Source organism: Mesoplodon densirostris, chromosome 8, assembly GCF_025265405.1.
Source record: "Mesoplodon densirostris isolate mMesDen1 chromosome 8, mMesDen1 primary haplotype, whole genome shotgun sequence".
Lineage (NCBI taxonomy): Eukaryota > Metazoa > Chordata > Mammalia > Artiodactyla > Ziphiidae > Mesoplodon > Mesoplodon densirostris.
Genome location: NC_082668.1, coordinates 16,281,812 through 16,295,685, shown reverse-complemented (window position 1 = coordinate 16,295,685; position 13,874 = coordinate 16,281,812). Strand labels below are relative to the sequence as shown.

Sequence of the window (13,874 nt, the reverse complement as noted above, 5' to 3'; positions counted from 1 at the left end):
AAATTTTGAAAGGGTTATGTGCCAAAAGTTAGCTTGGATCTCAGAATGCCTTCCCCACATAAAGTGACTAGATTTCCAGCAAAGCCTAGAAAGCAGTCTGATTCACCATGAGGTGAAATATCAATAGATTCACTGTGTTCCAGAATCTCTTAGGAAGCCAGGACTCTGCAGCCCTTTTCAACACCCTGATGGGCTGGGGTGAGGGGTCAGAATCGGTTTCCATGGCAGCAAGAAGAAGCCTCCAGCAGCAAGAGGTGGACAGGGCTTTGGTAACCCCTTGATGGTGACTTGAAGGTGGGGAGTTGCTGCTCCACTTCCGTGTTCTGCCAATTTCTGGCTGGCTGAGTTAGGACTCTTCAGGCCATAAGTAACAGAAATGGGGGAGTTGTTACCAAGGATTCGGGGGTAGTTTGGGAGCCCAGGCTAGGAGGACCTTCACTGTGGCTGGAACGAGGCACCGCGGAGCTGTCTGTCAGGATCAATTGCTTGCCTTGCCTAACTTCTCTCTGTGTCTGCTTTATTTCTCCCTTGTGAGCACTCAGCAGTAAGACCACTTGCCTGCCCCATGGTGTGGTCTCCCGCTTGTGAATTTTCTTCTCCTTAGTTCAACAGATACCAACTGGGGTCTATGAATCCAAATGCCCAAAGAGAAAGCGTTTGATGATCCCAAATTTGGTCAAGTGGTGTCCGTCCAGCCCAGGGCCAACTAGCTCTGACCAGGGGGCCAGGTCATATGGCTCAAACGATGGCTGCCAATCTCCTCCCCCATTCCTTTCCCATCCCCTGGGAAGAGAGTGGGTGAAGGAGGAAGGAAATCCTCCCATAAGAGCAGTGTGAGATGGCAGACCCTGAAAAGAGAATGTAATACATTTTGTAACTTTGGGAAAAATTACTTCACATCTCGGAGTCTCAGTTTTCTCCTCTAAAAAAAGAGATAAAACTACTTGCCTCTGAGGGTTGTAGAATTTACATGCAAAAATTTGCAGATGAGTCCTAAACTCTCCAAGCTCTAAAAACTGTGAAGGATACTCTTAGTCTAGAACAACATTCACTAAGTGTTTATTGAGCAGTCATGACACACTGGGAATACTTTTCAATACAAGAGTAAGGAGTAAAGATAGGGCCTCCCTGGTAGTGCAGTGGTTGAGAGTCTGCCTGCCGGTACAGGGGACACGGGTTCGTGCCCTGGTCCAGGAAGATCCCGCATGCCGCGGAGCGGCTGGTCCCGTGAGCCATGGCCGCTGAGCCTGCGCGTCTGGAGCCTGTGTTCCGCAACAGGAGAGGCCACGGCAGTGAGAGGCCCGCGTACTGCAAAAAAAAAAAAAAAAAAAAAGTAAAGATAAATTCCAGGGATAGAATGTGATTTAGTAATGGGTAGAATACGTTTTAGAGTCACAAAGACCTGAGTTGAATCCTCCTTCTGCCACTTGGTTGTGTGGCTGTGGGCAAGTTTCCTACCTCTGAGCTGGGAGCATTACTCCTTATTACCCCCTAAATGGCCCTACTTGGTCCCACCTCTCCCAAGTCAATCCCTGCACTCAAGCCTCTCCTGCCGGGCTGGCCTCCTGGTGGTTCCACCGATACTGCTGAGCTTGGGCTGCCTTTATAGCTGCAACTTCCTCTGTCTGGAATATGCTGTTTCTCCTGATCTGGATTGGGGGGGGGGGTCCTTCTTTTTTTTCTTCTCTGCACAAATATCCTCCTCTTGGAGGTAACCAACTCACCTACCTGTCTTCCCCCTACCCCACCCACCTTGCTCCTCTCCATAGCATTTGTCGCTTCCTAAAAGTACAGATGTATTTGATTTTTTAAATTAGCTGTCCCCCAACTAAAATATAAGTTCCACGATCTAGGGCCTCTGGTGTTTCAACTGACGTATCCCCAGGCCTAGAAGAGTGTCTGACACTAGTAAATGCACAACTGTCAAATACAGGAAGGATGAGGGCTACTGGGAGGATAAAGTGTGATTAAGTTAGTTATGGCATGAAAGTACTGAGCACATGCCTGGCACTGAGTAAGTACTTTACTGGGTTGAGTAGCATTCCCTCCAAATTCATGTGCACCCAGAACCAGTGAATGTGGCCTTTTTGCAGATGTTATCGTGTGAAGATGAGGTCAGACTGGTTTAGAGTGGACCCTCATCCAATAACTAGTGTCCCTATAAGAAGAGGGAAATCTGGGCACAGAGAGTCATGCAGGGAGAATGCCCTGTGACAACAGAGAAGGAGATTGGAGTGATACTGGCACCCCAGCCATATAAGAAAGACAAGAAGTGAGGATTCTCATTTCATCACAGGAGGAAAGTGAGGCATACTGTGACATCACAAGCCACTGGAAGCTGGAGTCAGTATCTGGTCCCCAAGGGGATATAATGCGTTGTCTGAATATGCAATTTTTTGGCCTTATGCTCCATGTACCATGTTTGGCTTTGCCTCTTTTTCCTAATTGGGAGAAAGGAAAATCGAAGCATCAAATTTGGGAGATAACATCACTCAAGTGTCTTCATGGGGAATTATTTCTTTTAACACATACAAAGAACAGGTCTGGAACTTCCCTGGTGGCACAGTGGTTAAGAATCTGCCTGCCAGTGCAGGGGACACGGGTTCAATCACTGGTCCGGGAAGATCCCACATGCCGCGGAGCAACTAAGCCCGTGCACCACAACTACTGAGCCTGCGCTCTAGAGCCCGCGAGCCACAGCTACTGAAGCCCATGTGCCTAGAGCCCCTGCTCTGCAACGAGAAGCCACTACAATGAGAAGGCCACACACCACAAGGAAAAGTAGACCCCGCTCACCACAGCTAGAGAAAAGCCCCTGCACAGCAGCGAAGACCCAACACATCCAAAAAATAAATAAATAAATAAATATTTTTTTTAAAAAAGAAAGAACAGGTCCAAAACCACTACAATTCCAGCTGTTAAAACTAAACCACACAAAAAAATACAACAACAACAACAAAAAACTAAACCACAGGGTTTGGTCCCAGTGACTGTAAATGACAGCAACATTGAGAAGAGAAGCCTTCTGCTTCTAGGACTGAACATCTCTGTGTGTGACACAGCTGGATTGTGACGGCAGGTCTGTGCTTCTTCTGCAAGTTAAGTGGGGAATGGTATTTCCCAATACTTTCATTGCTCTCTCAGCCACCTTGTTGCTCACCAGACAGGACTGGGAAGGAGAGAGGAAACTCAGGCATGAGGGAGCCCACGTCACCCTTGAAAGCTACATCCCAAAGACCTGAATTGACATCTGGATAAACAAGGTCGTGGCAGGTGTTCCTCCATAGTCATTTGTGCAACCAAATACTTAGCAGGACTTACACTGGGCTACCAGGAAATGCTCAGCCTTCAGCTGCAGACTGAAGACAGAAGGATTGAATTGCACTTTCATTGCAAGCAGGTCATCTGGGCCTAATTTGACTGTTGCCTTTCACTCCCTGTGAGGAAGTGCAGTGCCGCTAGAAGATTCAGGAGGGAGGAGGGAAAACCAAGGTCGACCAGCAGGGTGTTTTCTTTACTGTTCTGCTGAGATCCCTAAAGCAGGCGCAGGTGTGGGGAGAAGTCAACCTCCTTGCCGTTCTTTAACACCTTGTTCTCTTCTGGTCTAAAGGTCTAGAGGCAGAGCGGAAAAAAGAGGTAGGAGAAGGGCAACCACCATCTTTCTTAATGCGGAAAACCAAGAAAGAATCAATTTTCCTCTCCACCTGCCTAAAAGTGTTCCCCAGTTGCCAAATCACGAGGGCAAGGGTAGGGACGCAGAGGATGGCTCAGGATCCACTTCGAACCTACTCGGTTCTTGAGCAAGGTCAAAGAAGTTTGGGCCCGTGGGGAGACGTTGCATCACGCAGAGTTTGGTAAGAACTTGGGAATCTTCCCTAGGGGGTGCTCCCTCTACCTGCCGGAAGTGGGCAAAGGCAGGACTACAGACGGGATGCGGGGAGCTGGAGGGAACATCAGACCTCCCCTTGAGCTCAAAAGTGAAAGGAAGGTCACTAAGCGATCAGCCGGCGCACGCCAGGATGGACTCACGCAGGTCCACACGTGCTCGGCCGCTCCCCATTAGGTGGCCCTTCTGCACCAGCCGGGAGGGGTGGAGGAGGCGCGGTCGGGCGCAGAGAGGCGCGGTGTAGACACCTGTACCCTTTCGCCCAGTTCCGAGCGGGCCGAACGCCAGGGATCGCCCGAGCCCGCCCGGGCCCGCCGGGAAGGAAAGGAGGGCGGACGTGCCTGACGCAAGGTGAAGGCGAACACCTGGACGTCCGCGTGCGCAGGGCGGGCGCTAGGACCCAAGCGGCGCACCTGTTGGCTGGCGCCCCGGGCCCCGCCCGCCACCCCGAGCGCCCGGCCCGGCGAGGGCGAAGGCAGGAGGGACAGTGCGAGCGGGGGGCACCGGGTGGCGGCGGCGGCGGCCCCGGGATCACCATGGCCGAGCTGCTCTGGAGCCTGCAGGATTCCCAGCTCGTCGCCAGCTTCCAGCGCTGCTGCGGGCTCTTCCCCGCGCCGGATGAAGGCCCCGGCGAGCCCTGTGCTGGCCCCGCGGAGGGCGCGGCGCGGGCGCCCGGGTTCGGGCATCTCCCCGCAGCCAAAGGCAGGGGCGCCGGGGAGCCGGCCAATGGGCTGCGGAGAGTCGCGGTCCCGCAGGTAACCGCGGGCCAGGTGTTCGCAGTGGTGGGGGGAGGGGACAGCTCGCCCCGCCGCCTGCGGACTTACTGGTCCCGGCGACTCCGCGACGCGGCGGTGGGTGCGCGCCGATCCTGCCGTGCCGAGAGGGCCCCATACCCGAGCGGCGACCCGGCTGCCCGCGCTGTGGGTGCCAGGGAGGGGTGGGTGGGAATCCAATCCCTAGGATGACATCCTCTAACGCTGCCAGGTGGCAACCAGGTCTAGTAAGACTTCAGATGCCCCCAGAGCTTTAAGTGCAGCCTATTTGGAGACTTTCTACTTTCATAAGTAATTAAATTTATGTTCATGCATATTCTTCCAAATGTGTAAGAGTTACATAATTGAAAAGAGGAGCGGAGACGTCCTTGGCATTTTCACAAGAGGCTTCCCTGAGGAGAAATTCTGACCACTCCCCCCAGGATTCTGAGTTTCCACCCATCCCCCTTTCTTTGATCCGCACTAAAGGCGTGGAGGGGTGCTCAGCGCGCTCTTCACCGTCCTGCAACGCCAGCTCTAAGGACCGAATTTCGGGTTTAAGTATTGCTGCTGGAGAGATTTATAAAGCCCACCCCCTACCTCCAGTGAAGTTGTCCAGACAGCGCTTCGCTCTCTCCTTCCCCCAGAGTCTTAGGGTCCCTCCTGCCTGGTGGGTCTCTTATTAACTGGCACCAGTGACTTTTAACAGATGCTGTCAGGAGTGAAGCTAACCACGCTCTCCTCTAGGCGTTCGCAGTGTGGTTACACAATCCACTGCGGCTTTAGGAAGCCAGCGCGTCGTCGCAGTGCACAGGGACTCCAGAGGGGAGGGACCAGACAGGCTGCAGATGCTAACGTGCCAGGGCTGCTGTCTGCCGGGGCGCAGGGCTGCCCTCTGGGAGGGAGGGCTCCCTGCAGCTGTGAGATGCCCTGGGCCGCCGCAGAAGCTGCCCTTCTGGGGAGTGGAGGTAGGAAGTGTGGCAAATGAAAACTGAAACAGTGTATTAATTACAACTCTTTGCGGGGGTGGTGGAGGAAACCGCGTATTTTTCTTCCCAAAAGTTTTGGTGACAGGAGGGTGGCCTTTATGTGTAGATTTCTAGATCTGGTAACTGAGGAATTATGACGAACCTGGCTTCCATGTGCAATGGAATATTATGGGCATTAAACTGTAGCATTTATCTAGAGGCTGGTGGGTGGGTTCCACTCCAGAGAAATCTTCCTGAGTAGTATTTTTTTTTCATCTCTTGTTCATTCTCTGTCCCCATGACACCCAGTAACTTTTAGATGAGTTTGAGAGCCCCCTTCCCCCTTCCCCTTTCCTCTTGCTTTGTCTTTAAAATGGGGTAGAGGGAAGAATAAGAACCAGTCTCCATCCTTGGCATTTTCTGGGCACACACACTTTATACCCACAGGCAGATGCATGGGCTGCTCTCTGTTGCTCTTTCCTCAAGGGTCCACTCTGTCTCCCTAATTCAGGAAGCTGACGAAGAGCGCATTTTCCCCCTAGTGTTTCTCGAACTGTTTTAAACATTACCCTTAGTCATGTAACTTTCAATTCTGGAAAAGGACCATCTTGCCCTTTAAAAGCGAGATGAGATTTTCTTGTAGAGAGGTGTTATCTTGCCACTTGAAGACCCTGATCATGAAGTGAACCAAACGGAAGGGTCGCCCCCTTTCCATCCTACACACGACCGCACTCACTATCCATCATGTAAAAGTATAAGAGAGCTAAAAATTCACGATAAGAAATCACCACATTGGTATGTGATGGGAAAAAAAATGAGAGAACACTTGATAAATAATGGGTTAATGTTTTTAAAGGTGGGTTGGTGTCAAGTGACTTGGGAAGGTTAATACTTTGCAAGTACAGGTGGAGTTGCCAAAAGAAAACAATTGCATACCTGCCCCATATAATTGATAAGACCTTAAGGGGACAGCTGACAAAACTTCTCTCCAACAGCTACTCTTCCCCTTGGCCTCTGGCCTTTGCCTGGCCTGTGGCCTGTGCCTGCCTGAGCTCCCTGTCCTTTCTCTAAATAAACTCCCATTCATCCTTCAGTTTCAAAGGTCAATTCCTCAGGAGACACTTTCACTCACCTTCCAATCTCCCTCCTCCTTTTATAGGTTCTCTTTGCTCCTGTGTTTCTTCACAGCAGTTACCACATTGTGTAAGCACACCTTTGTACTGATATCTGATTATTGCCCGCCTCTTCCAGTGAATGATAAGCTCTAAGAATGCAGGCAACTTGTCTAGCTTGCTTAGTATTTTCTCCTCATGGCCTGGCATGTGGGAGCTCAGTGAATTTTGTAAACAGATGAGTGCAGATGGCAATATAAAATTGCCCTTTAAAAGCAAAACAAGCAGATTTTCTTGCAGAAAAGTGTCTTGCTGCTTGAACAGCCTGGGCATTCAATGAGGCAAATGGTAGGGGTTTCCCCCTTCCCATCTAACACACTTCACTCACTATATCGTGAAAAAGAGGGAGCTAAAATTCAAGATAAGAAATTGAGGATTTCTTAAAACTGAAGCGTAAATATTGAAAATCAAAATTTCCACATAACTTAGAATTCAGGCAGCACCAGGGTATTGATTTAAGACACTTCAAACAATAGTGAAGTTGTTTTCTTCAACAATCTAAGTTCTTAGATTGCAACAAATCTAATCTTCTTCACCTCCCATGTTTTCTGTATTTCTTGTACTGCTTAAAGCAGGGACAAGTAGGGAAATGATTAAGTGAGGGCTTCCTTTACACATTCTTGTAACACGCCACTAGCTTCAAGATTAACTACACATTTACAAACCAGGTCCGGGCTGGGCTTGCACAAAGCTGTCATTGAATAAATCAGACTGGCCCTCATAGATTTCCCAGTAGTCATCCATGTCACAGACAGAAAAGGTTTGCGTCCTAAAGAGTTGAATGCTTTGTTGAGGGCTTTCCAGATATCACACAGTCAGATCGGTGACTTAAGTCTAAACTTCTTTCTACTGTGCACACCTTCCAGGGAAACAATCCGAGGTTTCATTCTGTCTGTCTCATTGGGAAGGTATGAGGTGTTAGGACTGGTTGGGGGCAGGGTAGAGACTGGATGGAAAGAGAAACTATTGCTTTTGGTTTGAAAGTGTAACTGGTTTGCAAGGGTAACCAGAGGAGGACGTTCTTGGCAGGCACCAGGACAAAGAGACAGGGGTCCTAGGACCCAGCTAGGAGGGCAAAGGCCTGGACGGAATTATGTTTATTTGTTCTGGGGTGAAGCCAACCTTGAATACAATGGTATTTTGATTTCTATCATCTTCGCTCACTCAACACAGTTGCATTAAGTTAGATTTTGTAGTGCCTTTCCCATTGTTATGTTAGACCGTGGTTAATCTTTCGAAATTGTGCTGTGCTCAATAAATACTTTTTGATAACTATTTGCTCAGACATAGTTCTAAACTTGGATTGGGGAAGGGATCAAAATTAGGTTATTTTTAGAAGTCTTTGCACTCCCCGTTTTCCTCTTGAAACATTTGGGGTGCTCCAAGTCTGTCCATCTACAAAACTCCACCCTTGATTTTATCGGTTTGCTTAAGTGCAAAGGACCAGGAATCAAAAGACCAGGATCTGGCTCTGCCCTGGGATCATTCTGAACTTCTCTGGGCCTCTGTTGTCCCACCTGCAAAGTGAGCAGAGTAGAATAGAACCATGGGTTTCCAACTGTGGCTATACATTATAGTCAGTTAGAGGGGCTTTAAAAACAAAACAAACAGAAAAACCAATGTCCAGGATCCAGGTCAGAATTGGGGCCCCAGAGAAGCTGGCAAACAGAAGGGGGAAGCTCTGAATTCTCTTCCCTTGGGACCCACCACCCTTAGTGTGTTCAGGACAAGGGTGGTGATGGCTGGAAGCAGAGGTCATGGTGGCTGTTGATGTTTTGGCTTGATTATATCTGAACTGGCCAACAGATCAATCTTCAAGTTTTGATTATCTTTAGATGGATGCTCAGGTAGGAAATGACAACATAAGCCACTTTGAAAAGGTACATTTGATCTTTTTCTTTTTCTAGTTGCAGATATCGTTCAGATGAGAAAACTTGGAAAAAATACAAAGAAAAAGTTAAATCCATGCCCATTATACCACTGCCCAAAGATAATCACTCGGTAAATGTTCAACCTGATTTTTAATGGCTATACATTACTACACAGCGTGGATGTACTATAATTTAGTTGGCCTCTTGATGGACCTTTAGGTTCTTTCCAGTTTTTGCATTAAAAATAACATCTCTGGGGACTTCCCTGGTGGTCCAGTGGGTAAGACTCCACGCTTGCAGTGCAGTACACGGGTTTGATCCCTGGTCGGGGAAGTAAGATCCCATATGCCATGTGGCATAGCCCCCCCACCAAAAAAAATCTTTGTACAAGTATCTTTCCACATTACTTGATAGTCTTTTTTAAAAAATTGAGATATAATTGACATGTAATGTTATATTAGCTTCAAGTGTATAACATGATTCAATATTTGCATATATTGTGAAATGATCACCACAATAAGTCTAGGTACCATCCATCACCACACATAGTTACAATTATTTTTCTTGTGACCAGTTTAAGATCTACTCTTTCGGCAACTTTCAAATATACAATATAGTGTTAACTATAGTTATCATGCTGTTCATTACATCACCATGACTTATTTATCTTATAACTGGATGTTTGTACCTTTTGACCGTCTGCACCCATTTTGCTCATTGCCCTCCCCCACCCCTACCTCCAGCAACCACCAATCTGTTCTCTGTATCTGTGAGTTAAGTTTTGTTGTTGTTTTTATTGTTTAGATTCCACATATAAGTGAGATCATACATTATCTTTCTTTTTTTAATTAATTAATTTATTTTTGGCTGCGTTGGGTCTTCATTGCTGCGCATGGGCTTTCTCTAGTTGCAGTGAGTGTGGGCCACTCTTCATTGTGGTGCGTGGGCTTCAGTAGTTGTGGCACGTGGGCTCAGTAGTTGTGGCTCGCAGGCTCTAGACCGCAGGCTCAGTAGTTGTGGCGCATGGGCTTAGTTGCCCCGTGGCATGTGGGATCTTCCCGGACCAGGGATCGAACACATGTCCCCTACACTGGCAGGCGAATTCTTAACCACTGTGCCACCAAGGAAGCCCCCATTATTTATCTTTCTCTGTTTGACTTATTTTACTTAGCGTAGTGCCCTCAAGGTCCATCCATGTTGTTACAAATGACAAGATTTCCTTCTTTTTTATGACTTAATAATATTCCATCGTGTGTATGTGTGTATACACAAGGGAATATTATATATATATATATATATATAGATAGATAGATAGATTGCTTTCATGTTTTAGCTGTTGTAAGTAATGCTGCAATGAATATGGGGGTGCATATATCTTTTCGAGTTAATATTTTCATTTTCTATAGATAAATACCCAGGAGTGGAATTGCTGGGTCACATGGTAGTTCTATTTTTAATTTTTTTTTTTTTTTTTTTGTGGTACATGGGCCTCTCACTGTTGTGACCTCTCCTGTTGCGGAGCACAGGCTCCGGACGCACAGGCTCAGCGGCCATGGCTCACGGGCCCAGCCACTCTGCGGCATGTGGGATCTTCCCGGACTGGGGCACAAACCCGTGTCCCCTGCATCGGCAGGCAGACTCTCAACCACTGTGCCACCAGGGAAGCCCTATTTTTAATTTTTTGAGGAACCTCCATGATATTTTCCATAGTGGCTGCACCAATTTACATTCCCATCAACAGTGCACAAGGGTTCCTTTTTCTCCACATCCTCGCCAATGCTTGTTATTTCTTGTCTTTTTGATAATAGCCATTCTGACAGATGTGAGGTGATATCTCATTCTGGCTTTGACTTGCATTTTCCTGATGATGAATGGTGTTGAGCACCTTTTAATGTACCTGTTGGCTCTTCTTCTGTATGTCTTCTTTGGAAAAATGTCTGTTCAGTTCCTCTGCCTATTTTTAAATTGGGTTGTTTGGTTTTTTGCTCTTGAGTTGTATTAGTTCTTAATATATTTTTGAAATTAACCTCTCGTCAGATAAATGATTTGCAATTATTTTCTCTCATTTAGTTAGGTTGCCTTTTCATTTTATTGATGAATTTCCTTTGCTGTGTAGAAGCCTTTTAGTTTGATATAGTCCAGCTTGTTTATTTTTGCTTTCGCTGCCTCTACTTTGGGTGTCAAATCCAAAAATCATTGCCAAGACTGATGTCTGTCTTTGATTGCTTTCTTAATTTAAATTTCAAGACTTGTAATTGCTGGGTAGAAATATGCATATATTTTGGCTTTTATTAGGTATTACCAACTTGTCCTGCAGAAAGGGTGGAGGGATATGTAACTAGGAGTGCAGGTTTTCCTATACCATCACCAACCTTAGGTATTAACATTCTCTTTAATCTTTGGAGAAAATAGGCCACTTCTGCTTCTATCTCATCTTGGCTTCCTTTATTTCCAGCTAACATTTATTGATCAGCTACTGTGTTTCTGGGACAGTCCTCAGCCTTAAAGATACAAAGATAAATAAGATTTAATTCCTGCCCTGGGAAAGCCACCAAGAAAATGGTGCAGTGCAGCCAGTGCCAGAGTACAGAAGGAGAAATACGTGATCAGGGAGACAAGAGCAGTAGTAATGGTGATCCCTAGGGGAACCCATGACATCTTGAGTCAAGGCTTAAAGAGCAGAACGAGTCAAATAGATGAAAATGTGAGAATCTCTTTACTTTACATGGAAATCTCATGTAATAAAACATAAAGACACATTATTATTTTTGATGAATAGTGACAAGTTCAACTTGGGCATAATAAGAGTCCCAGCAGGAGACAGATGGCCTACTGATAAGGGGTCATTGAAACCCTTAAAAATGGTTAAAGTGGCAAATTTTATGTTATGCATATTTTACCTCAATTTACCAAAAAAAAAAAAGAGAAAAAAGAAAAAACAATATAACATAGGCTCTACTCTGCTTCACAGAGAGGAAGCATAACTTCCCTCTCCTTAAGCGTGAGCTGCACATAGTGACTTCCTTCTGAAGAGTACAATATGGAAAGGGGGGGTGAAATAAAAGAGTGATTTTACAATGTAGGAACCTGATGGACACTTCCTCAGCCAGATGATCAAGGCTGACGTCAACAGTGATAAGTCATGATGATAGATGTGTTCTTGGTTTATATTGAAACGATATACTCTTGATACATGTTGAAAATGTCACTTCACCTCTGTGGTCTTCTTCCCCCAAACCCAAATCCTTATTCTAATCATGAGAAAGAAATCAGACAAATCCCATTTGAGGGGCATTCTACAAAAAACCTGTACTCTTCAACACTGTCAAGGTCATCAATCATGAGGAAAGTCTGAGAAACTGTCACAGCCAAGAGGAACCTAAGGAGCTATGACTACTAAGTGTAACTGTGGAGTTCTGGATGGGACCCTAGAACAGAAAAAATGGACATTCAGTGAAAACTAAGGAAGTCTGGATAAAATATGGACCTTGGTTAAAAATAACCCGTTAGTATTGTAACCAGTGAATCATACTAATAAGACGTTGAAGATCAGGAAACAGGATGCAGAGTATATGGGAAGAATGTGGAATACATGGGAACTCTCTATACTATGTTCTAAATTCTTCTCTAAATTGGGAATTCCCTGGCAGTCCAGGGTTGGGACTCAAGGTTAGTCAGTGGTTAGGACTCCTCACTTCCACTGCAAGGGGCACAGGTTCAATCCCCAGTCGGGGGAACTAAGATCCCAAAAGCCATGCAGCATGGCCAAAAATAATTAAATAAACAAATAGAAGAAAATAAGTTTTTCTGTAAATTGAAAACTGTTCTAAAAAAATAAAGTCTATTTAAAATTTTTTAAAAGGGGGTGGGATCATTTACAAAGGTGTAGGCAGGGCTAAAGAATCAGCATGGGAGGATGAAGTATCCTGGAGCAGGCAACTTCAGCCTAGAAAGGCAAGGGGAGAGGATAACTTCTGGTAACCCCAGACCCAAAGAGAGCTTAGCTGTCAGAGAGAGGCCCCTGACTGGAGCTGAGGCCTTTAGTAGAGAAAGAGCCACAGCCAGGCAGGAGGAGAGGAGAAAATATATCTTAAACTCCTTCTCTGTATGCCCTCTCATATCCTGCCAATGCCTCTCCTCATCCAAATTCAATCAGAAGCCAGGGAGCTTGGGCTGATGCAATCCGAGAAGGTCGGCCTCCCTGGAGAAACATGGAGACTGGATCTGGAAGGATGAATGGAGAATATCCAGCACACGTTGTGTAAGGAAACTGGTAAGGTTATATTAGATAGAGTGTTGAGCTAGAGCCAGAGTTTCAGGCTAAAGCCTTAGTGTGGCTTCCTGCAGAATTTGGACTTCATCCTATAGACAGGGGGATGGCAAATCAATTTCATCCCATGTGCCAAATCAGAATTTTCAACGCAGGCACGGTGATGAGAAAGGTTCTCGGGTGTCACTGTGCTTAATCGGAAAGAGTGTGGGAGTGAATGGCAATGCCTCTGTGGGGCACTGAGGGACCTGGTGCTGAAGCATTTGAGAAATGGCGATGTTATATTCAAACAACAGCAAATATGGGATTAACGTTAAATCAAGCCTTAGTATCTGTTTTGGGTTCTTGGTGATACTTTGAGTGTCTCCTGTGCCTGTAAATGCCTTAGGAGGAAAGAGACCACAAATGGTTTCTTAAGACGTAGGTTGCTACGTTTTGAATCAGGGGACCCCATCAATATGGCTACAAGCTGATTGGATCAGGGGTCAGCCCTTGAGTCAAAAGCAGCCTCTTTAGGCTGGTCAGCATCTTATGAAATGGCCCTGCATGGGAACTTCACCTAATTGGGATATTGCATAATGGGGAGTGACTAACGGAACCAATCAGATTGCTCCCTTAGGGACTCTGAATGGAAGACCCAGACCTAGAGACATAAATGGTAGAGTCGTGATGGACTTCAGAGAGGAAAAGCAGGTCATAAACAGAAGCCTGGAGACAGAGAAAGCAGTAGCAAGGCAGATGCCCACAGTAGAGAGGAGGGCAGAAAGTCTGCACCAGTGGGTGGTAAAAGCAGCAGGAAAAACTCCAAGTGGAGAAAGAAACCAAGTCTTGAATGGTAGACTCCCCTTCTGAAGGGGGAGGTGCTAGAGGACTGCTGACTTTGAGGTAGAATGGCTCGGTGAGGCTCACACGGGCTGTATGGCTGCAGGCGGGCTGTATGGCTGCCGGCGTATTT

The 13,874-nt window shown here is 46.6% G+C and overlaps 1 protein-coding gene across 1 annotated transcript in view; it reads left to right on the top strand.

Moving 5' to 3' along the window:
- Positions 1 to 4,422: 4,422 nt before the first annotated feature.
- The window catches only part of SGPP2 (sphingosine-1-phosphate phosphatase 2), a 131,631-nt gene continuing 122,179 nt past the window's right edge, over positions 4,423 to 13,874 (top strand). Inside the window, exon 1 of the mRNA XM_060107348.1 lies at positions 4,423 to 4,641. Coding sequence (XP_059963331.1) covers positions 4,423 to 4,641 — 219 coding nt within the window. The remainder of the gene's footprint in view (positions 4,642 to 13,874) is intronic.